This window comes from Lampetra fluviatilis, chromosome 25 (assembly GCF_964198595.1).
Source record: "Lampetra fluviatilis chromosome 25, kcLamFluv1.1, whole genome shotgun sequence".
Lineage (NCBI taxonomy): Eukaryota > Metazoa > Chordata > Hyperoartia > Petromyzontiformes > Petromyzontidae > Lampetra > Lampetra fluviatilis.
The window spans coordinates 12,237,202-12,261,603 of record NC_136299.1 but is presented as its reverse complement, the minus strand read 5'-3'; the positions used below and the strand labels follow the sequence as shown (position 1 = coordinate 12,261,603).

Below are 24,402 nucleotides of genomic sequence, written 5' to 3'. Positions count from 1 at the left end.
AGATTTCAGAATCCATTGCTGTGCTGCCATGTGTCTTGCCCACGTGACAGCACCTGGCATTCCCAACAGGTTCCCATCCAAGCACGAACCAGGCTCGGACCTGCTTAGCATCCAGGATCTGACAATATTGGAACACATCCAGGCAGGTTTTTCATTCTGGGTGATTGGACCTTAAGAGTGAATACGTCATCATTCAAGCTTTGCTACCCATCTTTGAACCAATTTCCAGAGTTTATGACACAGTAATGAGAAAAAACAATATTAGTGTAGAAACACGATTATGTTTTGGGGCTTTTATTTAAGCTTCATAAAAACAAGTTGTGAAAAACAATACAGTTCAACAGGCTACGTCATCGCCTGTATAATGTAATGTACAGTCTTACTTTGGTACTCAAAAGTATGACACTAGATTTTTGCAGTCATTAGACCATGATAGGGGTATGCCACTCTTCCATTAATGGAAAACTCTTCCAAGTTTTTGTAAGCATATCTGACAATAATTCTCGCACAATTCATGTGTGCATTACTGAAGCGTGCAGTATAAACATAATTTCCCATTAGGTAAAGTTGATACATTTACATACCACATTCTGGAGATGCATATCTCTGTACTATAAACTAAAATGCAGTCATGTTATTACAATACTAAAATTCATTAATCCAACTCATACGAGGGAAATGAGTCACTTAATCACGATAATTGTTTACATAAAATGCGCATATCGTTCAGTGTAAAAATTCCCAACTGACAAAAATGCACTTTTGTGCAATTTTTTGTCATTAAATGACAAAAAGACTAAGAAAGTTTCACCCTCCAATAAAATTGTAAAACCGGCTCTATTAAACAAACGTAATACAATCAAATACTATGCATAGAGCAGGTATTGATGAAACATTCTGTCCAGTAGAAAAATGTAAATGGGCAGGCCAAAATACCATTTTGTTGATATTAATGCAGACATGAACTAGTACCAGACTGCATAATCCTAGTGGCCACATTCATCAACTAGTCCATCGGCAAACAAGATTTAGTGAAACACCAAACGAGATAAGGGTGCTAGAATGCACTTCAAATTATATTATTACTAACACCCCAAGAATAAAAATTGGGGTCAGGGACCACCAATGGCCAACTATTCGGAAAATGTAAAACAATGAACATAACTTACAGCCTTGTGAATCCAATGCTGGATGAGAGGCCTTCCCATATCATATTGGTCATGGGGGGGGGGGGGGGGTGTTTAATGATTCAGCACAAATATCTGCTTATGTATCTTGAATTTCAATCAGAAGAGAGCCCGTTGAGATTTCCAAGTCTCTTTTAAAATGGGAGACCTGGATGACGTGATTATAGGTTAGATTGTTCCTCTATTTTAAATAACAGGATATCTGCTGAACTAGGATCTCCTTTTGCAAACAGACCCACGTAAAACACAGGACTACTTCAAACAAAGACAGCAGAAAAGAATGTGAAACTGACAGATGTATTTGTCCTCAGTCTAAATTTCATTATGTACAAAACATTTGCAGAGGAAACTATTGATTAGTAAACAATGTAATCTTGACCAATGTAGGCCCTGAAGACTGGAAGCTGGGCACCGAGGAATATCAGCAACGACAGACTGTTAGAGGAATATGGCTGCTAGGTTTACGCGTATTATAGCGTTACGTTCAAAAGCTACTATTGCTCACATCACAGTACTATAACGTGGCCTTGAACTGGAAGCAATCAATTCTTCTGGGTTGGTCTTCAGCTCCAAGCCTTTGGTCTGTCTCATTGATCCTGATTAGGCTGAGAAAAGGAAAGTGGGTTATTTTACAATTTCCCTACTTACCCATTCTTACAGTTACATTTTCCTACACCTTTATGTAAGTTATTTCACATCAGCGATCAGACGCAGTGCACAGGAAATGATATAAAAAAAAGCATTGCACAAATTCCAAAAAAACTGTATCAGTTTTCGCAATGCGAGCAACACAACTGTAAAAGGATGCTTTGGCAAAAGCATAAATTAAATAACAGCAGTCTTTGAGAATGTGCATTTCAAAATGCACGGATAACCATGCTCACGACATGCATTAAATATTATTTTAGAATTATGCAATATATAGAGGGTATGCTAACAGTTTACATTTAGTTTAAATGGGGTGGATAAAACTTTACAAATGAGTCAAAATAAAATGAGAAATAATACAAATGACATTGTAAGATCAAGACAAACAATACTTCTAGAATCAAACTGAGAGCCCAGATCATAATTCAGCAAATCGTTAGGTGAGAGGGGGGATAATTATATGAATACATACTGCAAGATTGAACAATCGTGTGGTATGTGCAATGATTAGTTATTACATTTAAAATCAAATTCTTGAATTTATATATAAATAAACATCCTTTGAGTTAGTGTTATACAGCAGTTACATAAATAGATAAAAAAAAATAAAGCACATTACAGCACTCTCAAACAAGGCACTGATTTGCAGCCTTGATCTAAAATGTTTCAGATGTTACCAGATAAAACAAAACTTGCACAAAGAGACCACAAGGTTAAAGCAAAAAGGACGATGTAGTTTTGCAATGTGGAAAACCTATACTACTGTCAACAAAGTCTAACGGTGAGTACTCCATTAGCAACAAGGTTTATTGTAAACTATTCAGAGCTGCCAGGGTCAAGGTTAAGAGAATTTAAAACTATGCCGCACTCTTGGCTGATGAAATAGCCATTTGATGGGATATAACTCAAATATAGTAAATTAAAAGTTTAAACATGAATATAAATACAAATGCCTCTAGGCAGTGTTTACATCGTATTATTTTTATTTGAATGCGTGTTACCTTTATGCATTTTTTTATTGTCACGTAAACATTTGAAGTATAATTAAGGCTCAGCAATAAAAAATAAAATAACAAAAACATAAATCTAATTATATATAGCCATTTACCTAAAAACAACCAGGAGTGCAGACTTTCCAGAACAAGATGATGTTGTTGGATTCAGGTTTACACAGTTACTCGAAAACGATGATGAATATACAGCAGGTTGTGTCTCCTGCATCGGATCGGGCACCAGAGAGGGTTATGGTGACCCACAGGGCGACTCACGGAGCAGGTCGGGTTTGGGTCAATGCATCGCACGGCGCTCTAAGATGCGCTTCTGCGGCCGTCTGGAACGCTCTTCCTTTACTAGATTAGGAAGCCACTGGAGAGCGATGCACTTTTAAATTTAGATTGAAAACTCATTTCTTTAGAACTGCTTTTTGTGTTTATTGTCCTTCCCCCACACCTCTGATTAGTGGTTGGCTATGTACAGTGCGAAAGAAGTTCAACATGCGTGCAGTGCGGGCGGAACCACGGCGTGGCACACGTGCCCGAGCATGTGGTCGCATATGAGGGGACGATGGGCTGTGGGAATTTCGGAACTTGTACGCCACTCTTAGACAGTGTTAAGTCAGCTGAAACTTACCTACACAGCAATTTGATAAGAACAACTTTCATACAAAAATCATCTGGTTAGACTCATAGCTATATTAGATACACACACATATAAAGAAACATAAAAACACACAGAGAAACAGATATATAAACACACAAGATATGCACACATACAGACATGTAGATGGAGATACAGATACATAAATCCACAGACACAGTGATGTACACACACACATAGAAACGCATAGAAACACGTCATCCACTATGTACTATGATCAGAGTGAGTGACTGTCATATATGGTTAAATGTTTTCTAGAATACATATTTAGCACAGGCCTTTAAGGTTTAATGGAAGTTTTATAACATTGCAAGGATAATAATATTATCCTAACATATATGTAGATCATTGAGAAAATGTGTGAGTTGCGAGTCTAATGAAAGCTGGTTTGGTTGCGGGTTCGGGTTGGATCAGATAATTGCAGGTCGGATTGTGGGTCAAAAAGCGAGACCCGTGCAGAATTCTATAGCAGGTGCGTTTTTCAAACATTACAAACTTAATATAAAGCATCCTCAGGTTATCACTTGCAATTGTTAATTCCGTTAAAGTTATATCATTGCATAATCTTTAACAGGAATGGTGTGAAAATAAAATTGAGGCCAACAGTCGTGTAGATACTTGGGAGAAAGGGGTAATGCATCTTGTAAACATCGAGCCAAAATAAAAAAAGGTGACTTGATAGTGATATTTCATTCCTTACTTTGTATTTGGACAAGGAAAGGCAGAGCAGCCACCACATTGTTTGACTGTTGTGAAACTAATGATTATAAATGACCTTGCTGTACCCATTGCAGCAATGCCTTTTGGGGGCTACAGTGTGAAACAAAAGAACAAATCGAAAAAGTTATAGGATTGCGGCAAGAGAAACCTGCATAGACCTGTGTAGGGAAATACAATATGCAAGACAAGATCCCACTCAAAGCCCTAACATACTTTATCGGTGAATGATTTTAGCGAGCACCGAAGAAAGCCAGCAGAGCGCAAGGGGTGGGGGGGGGGGCAAATTCATGCCAGGCCGCAATTGTCTGCCGAGTGACGATGTTGACACATCGCACCAGGGACTCAATTCAGGCCGAGTCAACCTAGGGGAGACCCAGGATCAGTTCAGATAATCGTCACTGGTGCCGGCCGTGGGTGGGAATCAAACTCGGGTTGCCGGGTTTGTAGTGCAGCGCGTTAACCGGCACCCTGGTGTGCTGCGCCCTAACCGCTGCACTACCGCTCCCCTACACAACTTGTACATATACAAAGATACACGCACAGCTTGCATAAATATGGTCACCTAATAAACACCCAGCACACATTCCCAGCGTAACGTTCCTAACCCCACAAAATGCCAAACTGTGAAAAATGCAGGATGCCACTGGGAGAACGGAGAAACATAAATTGGCACAAACTGTATAGTATAGAGCAGCACGGCACACTGGTGTGGTGCTCCTCTTAAATAGGACTATTGTTAGATATTGGGTGTTACCAAACCATAATGTCGCAATGCGTGTGTATGGTTAACGTATGACTATACTTAACAAACACTATGTGGATGCTTGAACTCTGTTAAATGGAACTGGATTTGTCTTTCTGTATATACAATTACCAAAACATATTATTGCCGCATATTTCTATCACCAATGAAATACATCTTAATGCCTATGACCTCTCTGAATTCTGCTAGGGATTAATCTGACCGTTAAGCTGTATTGAGCAAGTTCACTGCTTTAGGTAAATTGGTAGAAGACACAGGCGCAACAGGAAGCGTTAAGGGGGAATAAGCAAACGAAGCTCTTAACATCCTCATGGAAGAGAGGAATTCATTATGGCAATAATGGACAAGTCGGGGTGCTTTGTGTGAACATGCAGATCAGCATGCAGGTTGGAATTAACTCAAGCTCACAATCAAAAGCAGATGCTTCACATCAGAACAGAAAGCAAAAGAAGACAATAAATCAAACGATTAGGGTCAAAACGATTGTATTTCGGTGTCATGTAAAATCGGAAAACAGGGATAGACAACGGACGTACGATACATGCACAATTAGTTTGGTGCAAAAACGGGGAAAAACAAGTCCAGCATTGTGTTAGAAACAGCACTTGTGCCTCCATGCCAGACTGCTGTCTTCAACAATGTTACATGCCGTCAGGATTTGTGGAGGGAGAAAACAAATGTGATTCGCTCCAAGTGTCAACCTTTATAAATGTATTTGCAATTCAATGAAACTGAACTCGGCAGAGAAAAAGTGAATTTTGACGGTGTAAATAATCATATTGCTGGAACAAGTGGCAATTTTTAAGTCAGCAATCTGGCAAATGACACAACATCAGAACCACAACTCCACAAAACGTGAACATAGGCCCAACGATGACACACAAGTGAAATGACATGCTTCTAACTCGGAGTTGGAAACGAAATGCTTTGGTATTTAAAGCAGGCGAAGGGAAGCAGGAGGGAAGGGTACCACAAACTAAATAAAATCACTGTGCAACTTAATAAGTCGTGCCCCATTCACGATTACAATGATTAATTTCCGTTTTCATAAACGTCAGGATGATTCTGAAATATCGGAGTGTAAATACGCTTGCTGCGATTGCTAATTTGCATTTCTCTCTTGTAAATAAAACTTGCATGAGACTAAAAGAAAAAAAAATGCTTTCTAAAAAACACACACATTTACACAAGCGCAGCCATGCTCCTGTTTCAAGTGATCTGCTAAAAACACGAAAAACAATGGGCCCTTTTGACACGACAATTATTTCCAGCTCATCACTCCTGCTGACAGCTCATGATAACACACACTAGTCACGCTGGTAGCAAGGTTTTATGCGTAAAAATAATCATTTAAATTTAGAATACAAGTGACACACCGCGTTAATTAACGTTTAAGAAGCAATGAAACGTTATCTTCAAGCAGGACGTAATTATATTTAATGGGATGATAAGAGATTAAAAACAATCGTTGGCCCCAATGGAATGCTAATCATTTCCTTATTAATTAACATATTTCCATCATCAGCTGCTACAATTTTATTATTTACAAGTTATTAAACCTATAACCTCTAGAAATGCGTGTGAGATTTAACCACTTCCCCTTTGAAAGGGATGTGTTTAATCAAGAGGCAGATGGCAACTACGAAAATAACCAACGATAATATAAGAATTGCAGAATTGCATAATACTTCAAATCTATTCAGTATATTCCATATAAATGCATATTTTACGAATTCATAAGCACCAAGCCAAACCTTTGTTTAAGTAATCATTATTGAGGCAGCAAAAGTTAGTCAATGACCAAGATTTGTACATTTAGAGGTTCTTTTTTTTTCAATAATCCATTTGTAAAAATTATTTCAATCCAAATAAAATTATGATGCAAACGACTTTATAATAAAAATGTAAGATGTGTGCAACGTAATATTCTTGTATTTGGATTAAAATATCAAACTGTTCAGACTGCAACGTCCGTTCTTAAAGCAATAGGAGTCATTCTTAAATGGTCATGATAATATAAATAGATCAATCAATATAAAGTTATCTGCTTTATTTACTCGTTATGAGAAATCCAACCAGTTGATAAGAATGTTATACATCATAAACCTTGACCAAGATAGTTAATACTAATAAAAATAAATAATTTGCCACAATTGCATAAGTTGCTAGCATGGAAACTATTCAATACAGACTGATTGAGCGTTCTAGCACCCCTTTAGCATACATAGAAAAATAAGTTACATTAAATCCTTCCAATTGTTATTTTATTTGAAATTAAGAACATGGACTACCAACTCTCTGTAATATTATCAATTTTCCAATATTGTTTCAAGCAGACAGTATATTTCATTGAAAGTTACCTATCTAATGAGCATGAGCTTGACGAAAAGAAATGGTGCCCCCTTGTGAATATTACGCAGAGATCATCTTCACACGATAAGAAATTGAGTGGAGGCAGTAAAGTGGAGGACTCAGCCAAGCCAGGATTGCCTATTTGGTTGTATGATAGTCCTCCAGAAATTGCCTGCATTAACGATGTCACATCAAGAAACAAAGTTACTGTTTTAATAACTACGAAGCACAATTAATCCTCTATGTTGATGCATTAATAAATATAATGGTTGTCAATACAAATATATTCACATGACGACCAATCTTTGTATCCCAAGCCATCTACTCGTGTGCGTTTTCGATGATCATCAAGTAGAAATTAGATTATGTGCCAAACAATAATCATGGTTCACAAGGTGTTTGAGTTAGTTCGCGTAAATATAAATGTTTTGTTAAACCCACCACCACCCGACAGTCAATTAGTAAGGTTTGTAGCGTAAACAAAACATGCCACAACATGTTGTGGGTTTACTCTCCAACACACCGGTGTGCTGTACGAATTGCCATGTTTTGTTTACGCGTCAAACCTTACAAATTGGCTGTCGGGTAGTGACGGGTTTAACGACACATTTATTGATACTTGTTTTTTTACCCTTCTATCTGGCAACAAAACTGACACCTATTTTACAAGGAGTCATGTTTGCATAGACCACAATACCTGCAGTCATAATGCAAACAAAAAACATAACTCTGATAATGTGCACTGTCCTTGATGTTGATTGGTCCACACCCGAGACAGCTTTCCTTAGAGCCTAGTCTCACATGGGTTGGACCAGATGACGCCAGATAGAAGGGTAAAAAAACAATTATCATATTTTTACTGGCAAATGAGGCTCCAATGGTGTAAACGCATTTATTATTTACGCAATCTAACCCAAAAGCCTCTATAAAGGTTAACATTGGTCACGAAAGCCTACATGTGTTTTGTTACCCAGAGCCCCCAACCCTGTTCAGGTTGGCACTGCTTGTAGTGTTTGATAAAACTTTTTTTACATTGTTCACTTCAGTGCTCATAGAAAACTCACACAAGGAGGTAAAGAAAGCTCCACAAGATTAGCAACTTTACCGGCACCTCTACGCGACTTGCTGCCCGACAAGTGGGTGCCTCAAATACAGGACCTCAGTGCATCTCAACATACTGACCACACGTTAAATAAATGCATTTTATTTAGCAGATAATCCATGTAAACTAAATAAATCTGAGCATAATAAACACAATGACAGTAGTTGTTTTTAAATGCATACAGAGTTACGTTGATAAAATATTGCTCCATCTTTGTCCTAGATGTATAAAAAGCCATGGAATGATGGCACACTGCACTATGAACCTGGTGACCGACTTCGACTCCTGGCCATGACTCACAACAGTGGTGAGTGATATCTGAACCGATACGGAGCTGTTAATTAAAAACAATTTATATTTTTATCGAAAAACAATAACTTTTTAGGACACGACGACAAAGCTAAACCCTAACTTTTTGGTAATTTGAGCTTCGAGTTATTGCCCACTCTAGAGGATATATTATCTGTCTGGCAGCTTGAAACCCAAGAGATTAAATTAAGCTACATTTTCCCATGTCACTTTCAACACACATAACTGTGAACAGATTGGGTATGGAATGAATGGTAATGTGCTCGTGTTTAGTTGGCATGCATCTCAAATGTGCATTATGTGCAGGAATACATTTACACATACAAATGCTGTTAAAAGGGGACCTATGTGATGATGTCAGAACAAAGTTTACTGAAGTAAACGGTCTGGAAGCCAGTAATGTTCACCACACCTGTCAGATTTTCATCCGTCGAGTCTCTTGTCTCAGCCTCGCTCGACATCTCAGCTCTCTTTACCGGGCCTACAGACAGCACTAATTAGGCACAGGCAATTCTACACAGCAATTATGTGAAAGACTTTTAATTACTTCATCTGGACAGATTATATGAACTAGGTAAGATTCCACCGAGACCAGCAGTTTCTTTTACAAGGGCAGACATTTAATTATGGTCGTTTTTAAATAATTATCTAAAAATGGAAAAAAAACACGAAAAGTGTCAGACGCGAAACAATAATGTTATGCTCCATATAAATACATCGTAATTGGGCCAAAGACACAAATCATTATAATTCCATTTATACACTGCTTTTAGATTTGTGTTTAGTTTGTTATCCTTCCCCCACAAATCTGATTAGTGCAGTTGACTATGTACAGTGTGAAAGAAGTTCAACATACATAGGTATAAATAGCATTAGAATCACACGATTAGCTACGTACAATGTGAAAGACGTTCAAAATGCATACGTACATTAACAAATACAAGTCACTCCACATATTTAAACATGTAAAGGACAGGTTAAGGATAGCTTTACTTAAAATCAAGATCTGTATTTTCTTCACAGCAACTAAACGTTAGTTTGTTATATATATCTTGGTGGTGCTATTAATACACATATCATGTGTCCACAAGAAATGTTCGATCACAATATAGTGCAATGGGTTTTTCTGCACTCTCCTCTGCAGACGTATCTCCGCAGCAGCAGTTTGTATGCATGCTGGACACCCATTCAAACACTGTCCAGGCTAAATCCCTTATTACATAGCTATCGAGATCGGATGAGGTCATGTGCATTCCAGGCAATATAGATCACAAGCACGTTCATGTGCTCGATCTGCCATTCACATTTATTGTAGCAACGGCCGGGGCTAACAGCAGTTTCTGTAGAACGTGTGACACATGAGCAAAGTTTATCATTGCCAACTTAAGCAGCATTGCTTTGCGATATACAATTACACATACCACCTTGAGTGGAGGATAAAGTGGACTTACCCAACGCCTCCACACTTGTCTCGACTGTCACGTCAAGCTCATCCCGTGCGGACAATTCGTTTTCTTCCCCGCCGACATCATTTGGTTTTTCCACCACCTCCAACTCCGCAGGGGCTTTTGCACTTTCCGTCATCGCAGAATGTGTTTGAGAAGACACCGCAACCTGAGACTCGGAGGCTCCATCTCTGGTTGTAACGGCAGTCATTTTCTCCCCAATTGTTTCTTCCTAAATTGGGACAAAAAGTATAAATAGAGGCACTGCAGGGATGTGGGAAGTATAGGATTTGACTTTGTTCCAAATGTCATGTAAAGAACCATTTTAAAACATGTATCCAAACATGCAAAAATTATGTCAAGTAATTTATTTATGTCGGTCATTGCTTCACGAAGTCAAAAAAAGGATAAAACAGAGCTAAAGTCACCCTCTGTCATGCATCACGTCCACTGTACTGGACCTGTGATGATATCTAACACTGGAATGAAATTACACAAAGCATTTTAAACACATTGTGAGGGTAATTGGGGGGAAGTTCCTTAAATTGGTAACATCACAATAATCCAAAACAATGTTTGGCTATAAATAATGTATGTACCAGAGGGTTAAATTTCAAGGTTTAGAGCGATTCACTTACTGCCACTGCAGGTGCACGTGCACCCTTATCAGCAGGTGCTGTGATAATGGGCTGTCCGTCATCAGCACTCGTTTCTTTATCTGGAGTTGAATTCTGGTCACCGTGTGGCGTGGTAGAAAAGGAAAGCTCAGTGGAGACTTCGGCTCCTGCTGTGTTCGTGCTCGACGTGGCGACAAAATCACTCTCTGACGGGGCAGCGGCACCACCCGGTGCTGCTCTTGCAGAAGCGGTCTCCGCAGCGATAACGTCACCATTCTCCACCTTTTCTAAAGGATCTGTTCTCGCACCATCACCGTTATTCAAGTCCTTTGTAGAGCCCTGCCCGATATCATCACTGGAAGTTTCCGCGCCGCTATCGCCCTGCGTCATTATGGCCGATTCCTGCTCACAGTCGACGTCAGCCGATGCCGTTGTCGCGGTGACATCACTCTGTTCGGGTGCGCGTTCGGTGTCATCAACTGGCAATGCCGAGCATTCAGGCTCATTGTCCTCACTCTGCGCAGCGGAGTGGTCTGACAAGGCGACATCACTTTGTGCCATCATCATGGGGGCTAAACTCGCGTCAACGCCTTCTACAGATGCATCCGAAAGTACTGCAGGCTCAACAACACTTGGCACAGTTGCATTACCAGGCTGAGCAGCAGTCTGCAGTGCCACTCTTTTCACACTTTGCTCCTCCAACACCTCATTCTGTAGAGAGTTTTGAAACTCTGTTCGTGCACTAGGGCTGGGGATGGCAGGATCGCTTTGTATCATAGCAGCAACACCTGGCGAGGAGGCATCCCTGCTGCCCTGGGCCAACACGACAAACGGTGAGCAGCGGCCATCATTCTGTGCCATCGCCCGGCCGGGTAGCGGCAGACCTCCCGTATGAGCGTCTTTGCCCCCCGGAGGCGTGCAACTTCCCTTCTCCGTGCCGGCTGCCACCCCTGCCGCGTCGGTCTGCTGCGCAGGCCGCGGTGGAGAGTCCGACTGTGGCGACGCCGCCTCCATGGCTTCACCCCAGTCGCCCACGGGCTGGTAGCCATCGCCAGGTGAAAATGGCGAGTACGGCGTCGGTGGCTTAGAGGCCGTGTTGGCAGAGTCGTCAGCCGGGCTCCGCTCGGCTCCTTCCAGCACAGGGTCGCGCTCTGGCAGAGTGAGCCTCGGCGCATTCCGGGTCCGCTTGGGACGCTGTTCGCACTGCTTTGCCTTTGCTTTGGGTGCGGGAGGCTTTCCCCTGACTGGCTCCTCTTTGGGCTGCGATGGATCCAAATTTACGGCAGCACGTTCCGGCGACTGAGACTCTTCAATCACCTCAACCTCTTCCTCTCCATCATCTTCATCCCCTTCGTCTGCATCTTCCCACTCGTCATCGTCATCATTTTGTCCCTCCGCCTGCTCAAGTCTGTCTGGGTCCGATGCTCTCACTTGTGCCTGAAAAGAAACCCAAGATAACGTTTCACAAAACACAAGCATGCCACCCTTTGTATTCGGTTTATTAATTTTGCCAAGTATATCTTTGAAAAATGATATACCCACTTGATCTACACCCCTTGATGGCTGTTCATCATTGCTTTCCTCCCATCGGTCATCATGCATGCTGGAAAAAAAACAAAATCAGAATTGTCAAAAAGTTTAACACACATCAAAACAACTGACAAAGCACTCGGATGTAAGCGTAATGCTTCTTTTTTTGCATGCATATTTTTGTGAAGAGACACACAGATTCCTTCCTTTCAGTTTCTAAATTACATTCTTAACGTTTGTGATATACATCCAAGTGGTCATTAACTCAACTGATAAGATCACAGAAAGCAAAGAATGGGAAAATGGCTGGAAATAAGAAAACTTCACATTAATTTCTCAAGGATGACCACAGCACACGCTATCATGCAAATATAGAATGATACATTATATTCCATTCATTAATAGAAAAGGACAATCATACATAATCAAGGCTCAGGTAACACATTCCAACATGCGTTTGTCCTTGGACGTAATTTTTAGGATAACAAAGCTGATGGGTTTCTGTCAGGGTAGAAAACATTTGCTGATGTGAAAATAGCCGTTTTAGTGTTGTTTTTCAGCTGCAAGCTGTGGGTGAACCTTTGCACACCTTCGCTAGTTTTCTACAGGATTAATCCCTAAGAGCAAAAAAAGCTTGAAAATATTTTTTTTTTAGTAATCGTGGGCACTCCATGTGTCAGGCCAGATGGACAGAGATAACGCATTTACCCTTTCAACCTTCTTTTGAAATCATAAAAAAAAAATCTGACATTTAACGTACACGTAAATATACATTATGCAGACTGAAAAACAGGAGGAGGAGGGAGGGGAGAAGAGGAGACTCGAGTCACCTGTAGTTCCTGGCCCGGCCCGTGAGACGCTCGCGGCCAGGGGAGCGGGTATCGCGAGTCCTCACTGGGGACGACGCGGCTGGTGCAGAAACAAAGTCGCCCAGGTTGCGATTTTTGGGCGGCCGTCGGTGGTCATCTGAAAACAAAATCCAGCAAGGGGCAGCGTGAGCAGGAACCGGAGCAAGGTCACTGGGAAACGCGCCACAGGAAGTCCTCTTAAGGCAGGAGCCTGAATTGAGAGAGCCGTCGAATCGTTTGCATTGTTTGTACTATTATAATTTAGAATTTGCCGCTATTATTGTTGGAATAAAAAACTAACGTTAATTTTAGGAATAATTTTTTTTTTGTTATTTTAATGCGCCAATGTCGTTGCGACAATTTGGCTCATAATGGTGTATTTAGAAGACATGACACAGTAGTCTTAATTGGCAAAAAGCAGTTTAAAATATATATCTGGTAAATTATTTATGAAAATTAAAAAAATGTGTTCAGTTGTCAAATTGATAAAATTAATACGTGAAAACATTAGTCCTATTAAACACAAAATGCAATCCTGTAACCGTATATGCACTATAACAACATCAAACGGGCGATTCAGTGTCAAACAAAACAGTAAAAGACATGGGCATCCTCAAGTGCAGCATTGTCACAAATGATGAACAGATGCAAGAGGCGATAAAAATATTAAGCTTTAAAAAAAATTCATGAGGACACAAGACAGGAAGAATAACAGGCGCAACCGATATCCCTTTTGGTAAATGTTCACAAAACAAAAATGGAAACAAAATATAAATCATGCAACAGCATGGATGGGAATGATGAGTGCTGAACATTGCAGTGACGAGTGGTATTTACTGCAGCAGCGATGAGAGCTATTTATCGGAGCGATGAGGGCAACCCAAGCTGCGGTGAAAGCAAATACCTGGCGAGAAAATACATTTTCACAAAGAGTGTTTTTTTTCTACGAGTTTTTTTTTCTACAAGTGCCACATCGCACAGATTTTTCAAAACAAATTCTCAGCTTGGCAATGTACTGCAACACATTTTCAAAACTTAAGCCGATTGTAGTGCATACGTGTTTAAGCTGATTCACATTACTTTGTGAGCAGCGATAAATGCTAGCATTCCCTTCAAAACACTTGATTCAACTTTCAACTAAATTACAAGCAATGGGGAGCAACCTTTACATAAAACAGATGTTTTGAGAATAACTAATGCTTTAGATTTTTTTACAGAAACTTATTCAATGAATCTTCTTGGTTCTTTCGGTAAAGTCACGTAGAAGGGAAATAATAAAATAATAAAAATAAAACATAATACAATACAATTCTCACGACGTTTCGGCCACAACGCAAGCAGCCGTCCTCAGGTGAAAAACAGGTCTGTCGGAAAGACAGCGTCTGAATGAGCACCACCAAGCTTGGCAGCGTATATTTAAGCTGGGTTGGAGGGGGAAGGGCGCCTTGACAAAGGATTTTGCATATCAAGAGGAATTTAGCATATTAATGGGAAATGCAGATATGGGATTAGTCACTACTTGTGGAATGCGTAGGAGGTGGGGGGGGGGTTTCAAAGTCATATTATGCCCGTGCATTATGTAGGACTTTACCGAAAGAACCAAGAAGATGAATCCCTGCAGTCACGAAAGCTTTAAATCGAAATTTATTCAATGAAGTCATTTCAGGTTTAGCAAAATTACAAACAATTATTAACCTCCATTACTATTTCCCCCTAATTATATCCCAATTGGTATACTTGTTTCACAAGTCACAAGACAAAGAATCCATTTGGAATGCTAGCAGAGGCAGTAACAACCCTTCATGAGAACGGCCCATGGAATCAGATATCACAGAGCTATATCCAAGATCCCCAATCTCTGGCTCACAAAACGGAGGGCAGCAAATTCCTTTCTTGCTTTACCACCGAGAGTAAGATTTGTCACACGGCAGTAAAAATCTATATTTTTGTCACAGCTGAAATGTCGCCAAAATTCGTGCAGAACCAAAATTAATGTGGTGGTTTTTTTTTAGTGGAGGATTTTGGGGACCAAGCCCATCCAGTCAATAAAATGTGAGAACCACGTTTAATCACAGGCAGCTGCCTGGACTCAAACCCAGATTTTCAGCGGTGCCAGCTCAGCACTTTGAATTCTGAGCCACCATGCCACCTACACTTCAACCTAATTCTAAGGATTTTCATCCAACAGGCTATTACTTGAAAATAGGTTAACCACCCACCATTTGCACAAGATTCCTGAAAAAGGATGAGCGGGCTATAAAGTGCATTACATTGCAAGTCTGACTCGTGAACGTTATAGCTGAAAGATCTGCATTTCCAATGAAGATGAAAACAACATTTTGCTTTACACACTCATATGAACAGACCATGGGTTTGAAAATCCTTTCTCCACCCATTCTCCAGCCTGACCAGGTTTTACAAAATGTAAATTGAGAATAAGCGGTTTATTTAACAATGAACCACAACTAAATTGAATTATTAATAATATAAGTTTCAGGTTTTTTTTGCCGATTTCCCACATTTTCTAACTGCAGATAAAACTCTGCAATGTTTCAATACATCTCACGTCTTGTAAAAAAAAAATCACCGATCTTGACAGATCTTGGAAGCAAGCGGTGCTGGTCCTGGAAGGGCAACCATCATGAATAACAGGTGGTATAGGCTCCTGCAGGGCTACATTGTGGACACCAGAGAGATGTACAGCATCTGTACATCTATGCTTCCCACTTTCACCAATCTGTACTAACCAGTAGTGGATTCACAGAGGACTGTACATGTACACCTCCGATTAGCATGGGTGGCTACGTATGGTGCGAAAGTCAACAAACATGCACAGACATTTAATTATCTAATTATCCAGTTCCCAACCATGGTCAAGTCTGATAGTGACGGAGTATATGGTGGCACGTGCAACGTACCACGTCCAACTCAAGAGAAAGATTAAGACTTGAATCGATTTCAGTGGAAAAGATGCCTTGTGATGAAAACCAAGTTCGCACCGCTTAACACATTTAAAAATATATCCTGCCCTACGTATAATAGGTCGCTTTTTTCGCGTGTTTATCATTGAAATTCAACGTTCCAGTCGTGGGTGACTCGATGTCAATTTAATTCGGGATTTCAAATTAACTTACATGAAAATACACAAATTATCCTTGCAGCTTGCATTCGCTACATCAAATGCTCGCTGATCGTACACTGCATCACCAAGCAAGGCCAGAGAACAAGGTGTGTTCGCTCTGGGTTTTCAAACCCCTGGAGCAGCCAGTTACATGAGCAGACAAAACAAGCAGTTCAGCGCTGACATGCATTGTACCACCCCACCCACCAGGCAGTTTGAACCGTACTCCAAAGAGCCTTTTTCGATTCCCTGGTAGATGAAAAGGTTTGCAGAGGTCAAGAGAGGGAAAACGAATTGAATAGTAACAGACGGGAGTGCAATATACAATGTCATCGTTTTTGAAAGAAAATATACAACTGTGTGGGAGTATGGCACGGTCTTATTTACCTCTGAAATTAGCGTCATTTCCATCTGGCACAGGCACCTGGTTTGCTTTGAACCTAAAAACACGTAAAAATGTAGAATTGTTAATTATACAGTACAACAATAGTAATTGCCAAATTGACTACAGCATCACAATATAACTGTGCACTGTGTGTATGTCCACAATTATACAGGAAGCAAACCATTACGTGAATTAATGTAAAAATGTTTCATAATTGTAATATCGTGGCAGAACACCAACATATATATTCAAGATAGTTAATTTAAGGGATAACAGTAAACATTTCCATTAAACATGTTGAACAAATGTGTGTTATCAGATGTTTGCACACTTGCATATATAAAAGCAGTTACTTTAAATGCACTCTTTATAAAAAATAATATGAATTAGCAAATTCAATTAAAATATACAGCATTGACTCCACCTTCAACAATGTACTTTCTATATTATTGTATCTGTTGACCTGCTTATAACAGTTACTTTTTTAAGGCCAAATGTAGAATAGATAGTTGATTCTAGCATCACAAACTATACAAATATACATAACTCGGGATATAAATATAACCAACTAAGAAAAACAAATACGAAACCTATACACAAGCCCACTGACAAAAAAGTCACCCACCATGGCTTTTTCAAAGTATCGAGTCCATCAACTGCTGGCTGGGCACGGGGGTTGTTTGACCATACTTCACCACGCTGGTACATGCTAGTGAAGGTGGCACCCAGAAGCAGTTTGGATAACACTTGCCGCTGTTAGCCACTGCCAGGAATTAAACGCCGGTTGCAGCGTTCAGAGTTCAAAGTGCTAACCGCTTTGCCACCGCTGGACAATCAATTCCAAGTAATCATGAAACGAAAAACATTAGCAAGTGTGGGAGGGAAGACATGTGTTGAGGAACAGGGAAAAGTCAGTCATTGGAGGGGAGCGTTCAATAGATTCGTACATTTCATCGGTCTTCTGCGCATCCCACTCCCGCCGCCACTCCCCCGACGCGTTCTTGTGTCGGTCAAGGCGTGCGCGGTCGATGGCCTCGCGCTCCTCCTTCCAGCGAGAGTACTCGGCTCGCTGCCTCCCCGTCATGGACAGCGACATGTCGCTGGCGCCCTGCTGCCATGTGCCCTGTGGTTGCGACAGCAAGTCAACTCTCAATTATCTGAAGTAATGAGTGGGAGGGGTGGCCCAAATAAAATAAAAAGCATAAATAAGGTCCATAAATACACATGTATTGTTCACCTACACAACACAGCTATTAAGCAGACTTTCAATCATCATTACTATGGCAGACCGCAGTGCAAGTTAAATGGCTGCAGTACCATTACATGTACTGCCATTGGTCAATCCACTTTCTGGATGAAAGCCTCCACCTGCATGCTATGTGGGTCACAGTGGTTATTTGACCATACCTCACCATGATGGTCAGTATATCTTGAAGGCAGGGAGCAAAGCCAAGCGAGCACAGAAGTACAGAATAAAAATGTATATTGCTGCACTACTCTTCGTGTGCAATGAATGGCAGTTTAGAACACTGTTTATGTTTTGGTAAACAGGAACAAAAGAGCTTTCCCAATGTAGCCATAAACTGTGTGTGACCAAGACCATACCTGCCTCTCCATGTCCCTACGCTTCTCCATGCCGGTCTTCACACGATCAAAATCAGCTCCCCCCCAATTCCGCTGGTGCCGTCGGCTGCCCTCCCGCCTCTCAGCCCCCTCCTGATCAGCGTAAGCGCCCGACCGCCTGACGTCATCGAGGAAGTGCCTCACTGGATTCTTATCCACTTTTCCATCCTGAAATCGGAATCAATTGCAAAGGATGTCCGATAGATATTAACATTATGGAATCCAGGTTGATTACATGATACGATTGTATGGACAATATACATGTTTGGAACAAAGTACATTCATCAATTTTACCATGACAACTGGTACATAATGACAAAGCAAAGGAAATTGTCTAATCATGATGTCAAGTCACATAAACACCTCTTACCCTTCGTCCTCTTTCATACTCGGCAATTTGTTCCATTTCTTCATTCATTTTCTCAATATTCTGTCTCCTTCTTTCTTCCCATTCCTGACAACAATGAAAAAAACATTGGCATCGATGTCCAACAAAATGTTTTATCTGCGATCAATCGTACTGTGTAACTGTGTGGCTGCCATAATATACATTTCCAGTTAAAACTTCTAAGGTAAAAAGGTTAAATTGCACATTTACAATACATGTAACACAACCGCAAAATTCACAACCTTGGTGAAGCAGGGTTTCAATTAAACATCTTACTTTGCTGGATCGGTCCACCTTCTCGCCGCGACCCATGCCATCTCGTTTCCCCCTTCCCCTGCCTCCCCTCTCGGAGCCCCCAACACCTCTGGGGGGCCCAACGATCCCTGCCCCAGGCCCTGCTGCTTGAGGGGACCCAGGCGTTGCTCCGGGTCCAGCCCCTGGCGGCGAAGGTCTGTCCGACGGCTGCCGTGAGGGCCCCTTTGAAGGCTGGAAGCGCTCCCGGTCCCTTCCTCTGCGGCGATCTATGACCACGCGCTCCTCTCGCGCCTCCTTGGCATCACCACACACGCACCATTCGTGGTTGTCGATTGTACAGCATGAGGCAGACCGTGTTTACAGAGTAATTTTTTTATGTTTTTCCAACTAAGGTTGAAAAACACTTATACATTAGCCCCATTTGACAATTAATTTGTGATGGGGTGGGGGCGTTATAAGTTATAACACTTGTAAACACGACGTTGTGTTGCTAATAGGGACTAACCTAGTTGAAAACCAGCCGATTTGATAAAAGGCCAAATGATCAAAGCAATGTTTCTCAAAAACTCCTATTCCTCGTGACTCTTCCATGGTGCAGCTTTTCTTCATTACCAACCATGAGGTTACATGCAATGTGTAGTGATTATAAATATTAAACCGAATGTTAAGCCAGGAAATGTGTATCGCGAGGGGTTACAAGAATTGGCGTTTTGAGAAACACTGGTCTAATGCATAGAGAAACGACTGGCAGATGCTTGCAAAGGTTTCAAAAAACTTAAGCAAAAAAAAATACATTCCAACTGCCCCACAATTAACGTCTGAAAACTATCCATTGTCTGCTTTATAAAAATGTTCCCATTTAAAATATGTTAAAGTTTTCTTTCAGCTGGCAATATCAATTTTCTGACATAAAGCAAACCTTAAGTGTGTTTTCTTCCAAAAAGTGAACTTACTAAACTGTTAGTAATCTCCATATATATGAAGAGATCCTCACACACAAATATCAGCTCACAAAACATTTGTAGCATCAGTGGATATCACCATCATAAAGTCACTTTTGATCGAAGATGTATGCAAGCCACTTGTAAAACTCATTATCCATTCATGTAGTGTGTCACTACATTTCGAAAAGTGCCATTCAAAGGCCTCACGGGATTCAAGGTAAATTAATGTATAATGTATTCATCCATGTGTTATATATAAAGAAGACAGCAAGTCAGCCTGTGTTTTGAGCAGCATGTCAGCAGCTAGTAGCTCTCTGATGAAGTAATCCTTCAAGTAAAAAAACATTGCAAAGTTCCTCACCACAGAGGGTCCTCCTCCTCCACCTCCTCCTCCTCCTGACTTGCGGATGGTTACAGTCAACCCATCCGAATCCACCTGTCGCCCACCTGGGTCGTGTCGTGGGTGTTCTCTGTCATCAAAATCTGGCTTTCCGCGATCTCGGTTTCTGCCGCCACCGAACCCTCTGTGGCCTGCCCCATCTAACACGCACACGCAAAAACCATTACTCATCGATATCGTGATTAGTCTTTATAAATCCACTGCTCGACAAAAGCCTACCCCCTCCAAAGCCATCACCATCTCTCATGGTCTGATGATGTAACAACAGATATTACCACAGGGATAAGATACAGTAAGGTACATAAATTATGGAATGAGGTAACGCTAGCAGCTTGCAACTTAAAATCAGAGGAAGATGCATTATACCATACAGCTCATGTCCGGCTGAAATAAAATGCTCCAATGTAACTTTGCGTAAAGGGTAAATCCTATACCTTACCGAAAAAAGCTAACCATCAGCTACTGATATTCATTGATGATGAATTTGTACGGCCAATGAAAGGCAACTATTAGAGATTTAATCTAAGTGATTTAGGCATTAATTTGCTTCGTCTTGAGAAAAAATAACTATGAGATACCAGCAAGAGAATAATGATATACGTCTATCTGGGAGATTGGGAGGTGATATGTTTGAATAATGATAAACAGTGGTGTAAATGTAGCCAATACTCAGTCGCTGTAAATAAAAGTGTGGTTTTAAATCCATACTTCTAAAAATACACACACCAATAAACATTTAACTTTTCTATTCATGTTACCAAATTATTTACATTGGTTTGCATTACCCACAATTGCCACAGCATAAGCAAAATATTCTTGAAAATATTTAACAGAATACCAAAAATGAAAGTTCATAGAGTACACAAGTCTTATTTACAACAGTGTTTCATTCCCATTCGCCATTCAGCGTCCAGGCACCGTACATGCAGTGTACAAGCACCGTACATGCAGTGTACAAGCACCGTACTTGCAGTGTACAAGCACCGAGATGGTTATCTCCCCCCCCCACTCATTGGCTCCTCCCTGCCCAGCACCCTATATAAAAACCACGTGTCTTGAATAGCTTTCTTCACACGCTACAGTAATTTTACTGGAGCAGTTACACCTGATGACGGAGGCTTGTGTTGCTTCCGAAACGTCGTGATTTAATTTAGTTCTTTTCATTTATTATTATTTTATTCTTCTTCTTTTTTTACCTAGACAAGCTCCTCAGTGCTTTCATACAACCAACCAACATACCTCCTCCACTAGGTGGACTGTTGGGGATGTGAGGCCCAGATGGTGACTTCGGGGCCTTCAGATTAATCGCCATGCCTTCTGCCTCAGCACGTTGCTTATCTTGCTTAATTTCCTACAGAAACAGCACCATTCCCCAATCCAATACAACTTTTTTTTTTATGCGCACCACGAGATACACTGCCGCTGATATCAGTAATTCATCGGCTTCCAATCAATAGTTGGATTCACGACCGGCTAAAGTAATTAAATTACGCAATGAAATCTGCAATGTTGTGCGGTTTAGCAGAATACTGTAATGTATAGATGAGGGCAAGAATAGATTATATTGCATGGTTAACGCCAGCTGTAAATTTGAGGCATATATCTTGCCAATAAGATGTGATCACTTACTTTTATAAAGCATTTATAATAATAAATCAGCTGCTACATGAACGTATTTCGTAAAAAAAACCTGCACAGCATCTTAAGCAACTTTTCCACTTTAACTTTTTTTGTGACATTGGCCACAATTAAGAGGCAAGATGCCACAAAAGCACAGACACTCATTGCAAAAAGAGTCAGTAATGGTTGTGAATTTGTACGATATCTGGCTCAGTGGTTACCGGAACTCTGCATGCACAATGCATACAGATTTCACCACTTGCAAAGCAAGAATAGCACTCGCACCAACCTCATATCGCTTCATGATGGCTTCGTTCTTTTTGCGAATTGCTTCCATCCGTTTTTCCAGCTCTGCATCCTTGTCCTTCACCTTTGTCGCATCCGGAGTTGAAGCCTGCACCACAGGAAGCCAAAAACAAAAAACAACCGTGATGTATTTATAAGTTCTACACGGTGGTAATTTGATCTCGAACCTTATGTATTTTAATTAATGCGATTATGAAAGGAGGAAGCCCATCATGTGATGAAAATGTATAAGCAAAGCACTCTGTTATAGTGGCAAGCGAATATTACACTTTCTACTACTGTAAACCAGAATTACATCTAAAAAGAAAAGTGTTTACTGTCCTGTTTTTAAGCTTAGCAAACAATATTCCATTGTGTGTATATATAACACCGTCGCTATGCTGGCAAGCAGCCAATATCTCTAAAATAATAAAGGTGCCAAGTATTTCAGAAAAACATTAATATTTTTCGAAAGTATCATTTAACTCATGACTACCATAAACGCCGATGGAAAACATAGGTTATCACATTAAAAACATCGTAAACTTACCATGTTTGAGTCTGTTGTTGCTTGACCCGAGTCCAGTTAAAAAGCTAAAATAAACAAATGAGACACATGCATCTTATATGGCTTTCCAATACAAAGCGACATTTATAATATACTACAATTATTAAACAATGTTAAACGGTAAGATGAGTTGTCTAAAATACATGTTGATACTATAGATGCCATGATAAAGTAAAGGTTAACGACGCATTTCATGTACTATACTATCAAATGCAACCATGTTTAATCAGCAGCGCCACCCTAGAATTAGAACTTGATGCTGCATGCATGTTGCTCCCGTGCTCATGAAATGAAACACGTTATCACGTTAAGGGTGAAACAAAATAGACCCACCAATTAAGTAGCGCACAGACAAATCCAACACCAAATCACCTGGGCCATACACCATATTTCGCCATGTTTTAAACTAAGCCAGGTTAAGTATGGATAACCATAAACATAACCCTAACTCTATCCATAACTGACCTTTGGGGTTACAATGCTTGCAGAAGACACATTGCAGCAAACTCCAATGTACGTGTGGCCAAGTAACCCCCACGACGACTCGCCATGCGTGTGGAGGCCCTCATCCTGCAGTGGGATGACTGAATGTGCTGTACGTGTAGAAGATAAACTCAACCCACGACTTAAATAGACACGAGAGCTCGCTGGCCTCAACACATGGCTACAATATCCAACACTGGAACTTCAGCAATAGACTTAGGAGTTTGAGGCATTCTGTTGTGCGTGGGTAACAGGCATGCCCTGTGCTCTGTACACACTGGACATCCCATCAGTCACCAGCTTAGAGCGAACATTGCAGACCTCTGGCTCCACTAACTCGCACTGACCAGCGTGGTGAAGTATGGTCAAAACAACCCTCATGATCCGCACGGCAACGTGCTAAAGTAGAACTTAACTCGCTCAATAACACAAAGCAGGGGCTCTTCCCCCCACGGCGTGGCCACAATGTCCAACACACGACCCCGCCAGCAGCACGGGGAGAGACGCCATTGTGCGTGGTGGCCGTGAGGCCGGGGACACGAGAGGGCCACGTGGGGCCAGGGATTGAGGGCATCCACGATGACTCCCACCCTCACCACCACCACCCACCACCCTTCTACCCAGCCAGGCACGGCCCCGCGCCTGCCTGTGGGTGTTGGTGGTGGTTGGGGCCTCTTCTCCTCTGTCCGCCTGTCACCCTCGAGTGGACCCGGCGCAGACGCGCGACAGGCAACGTACCGCGAGACGGTGTCGGGTGTGAAGAGGCGCGCGTTATGAAAGTACGAGACGAGGCTTCATTGGCGACTGGGGGAGGGCTACGCTTGAGGGAGACGACGCGGACAGCTTCCAGCCCTGCTGGCGACGAAAGTGGAGGCGCGCGAACGCGGCGCTAGCGCCCCCAACGCCGCCGCCGTCAACAACGACGGCGTTGACGTCATCACGTTAGAGAATCGTTGACGTCATCACGTTAGAGAATCGTTGACGTCATCACGTTGGACAATCGATTCAGAATTTAAGGGTGCATCGATTCGTACGCTCCGGATAAGTGTGATTCAAGAGAATCGATTATGTTTGCGGAACTCCGATATAAATAGATTGTGTGTCCGCGGACTTGTACGTGATGAATCGAATATTGAGAAATATTGCAACTCAC

At 41.3% G+C, this 24,402-nt stretch overlaps 1 protein-coding gene across 4 annotated transcripts; it reads right to left on the bottom strand.

Moving 5' to 3' along the window:
* Positions 1 to 337: 337 nt before the first annotated feature.
* Positions 338 to 24,161, bottom strand: LOC144941824 (uncharacterized). 4 transcript variants are annotated; one of them, XM_078868303.1, is made up of 17 exons: positions 23,988 to 24,161; positions 22,749 to 22,792; positions 22,203 to 22,307; positions 21,533 to 21,644; positions 20,255 to 20,433; positions 18,971 to 19,243; positions 18,677 to 18,760; positions 18,289 to 18,474; positions 17,631 to 17,806; positions 16,686 to 16,738; positions 16,506 to 16,547; positions 13,160 to 13,295; positions 12,342 to 12,402; positions 10,821 to 12,236; positions 10,189 to 10,414; positions 9,150 to 9,218; positions 338 to 1,792 (listed from the first exon to the last, which is right to left on the bottom strand). In XM_078868303.1, the coding sequence occupies exons 2-17, from the start codon at positions 22,749 to 22,751 to the stop codon at positions 1,788 to 1,790; spliced, it is 3,126 nt and encodes a 1,041-aa protein (XP_078724429.1). In that variant the 5' UTR covers positions 22,752 to 22,792; positions 23,988 to 24,161; the 3' UTR covers positions 338 to 1,787. The 4 variants fall into 4 exon arrangements, with proteins under 4 accessions (XP_078724429.1, XP_078724426.1, XP_078724427.1 ...); XM_078868300.1 differs by lacking the exon at positions 338 to 1,792 and having other exon boundaries at positions 5,028 to 9,218; XM_078868301.1 differs by lacking the exons at positions 338 to 1,792; positions 23,988 to 24,161 and adding an exon at positions 23,896 to 23,928 and having other exon boundaries at positions 5,028 to 9,218.
* Positions 24,162 to 24,402: the final 241 nt, after the last annotated feature.

Coding starts and splice junctions, on each gene's coding strand:
- LOC144941824 (XM_078868300.1), bottom strand. Junction 16,739..17,630: donor GCGCAGAAGACCGATGAAAT/GTACGAATCTAT, acceptor ACGTGTTTTTAG/GTTCAAAGCAAACCAGGTGC. Junction 13,296..16,505: donor AGTACGGTTCAAACTGCCTG/GTGGGTGGGGTG, acceptor TTTTGTTTTCAG/ATGACCACCGACGGCCGCCC.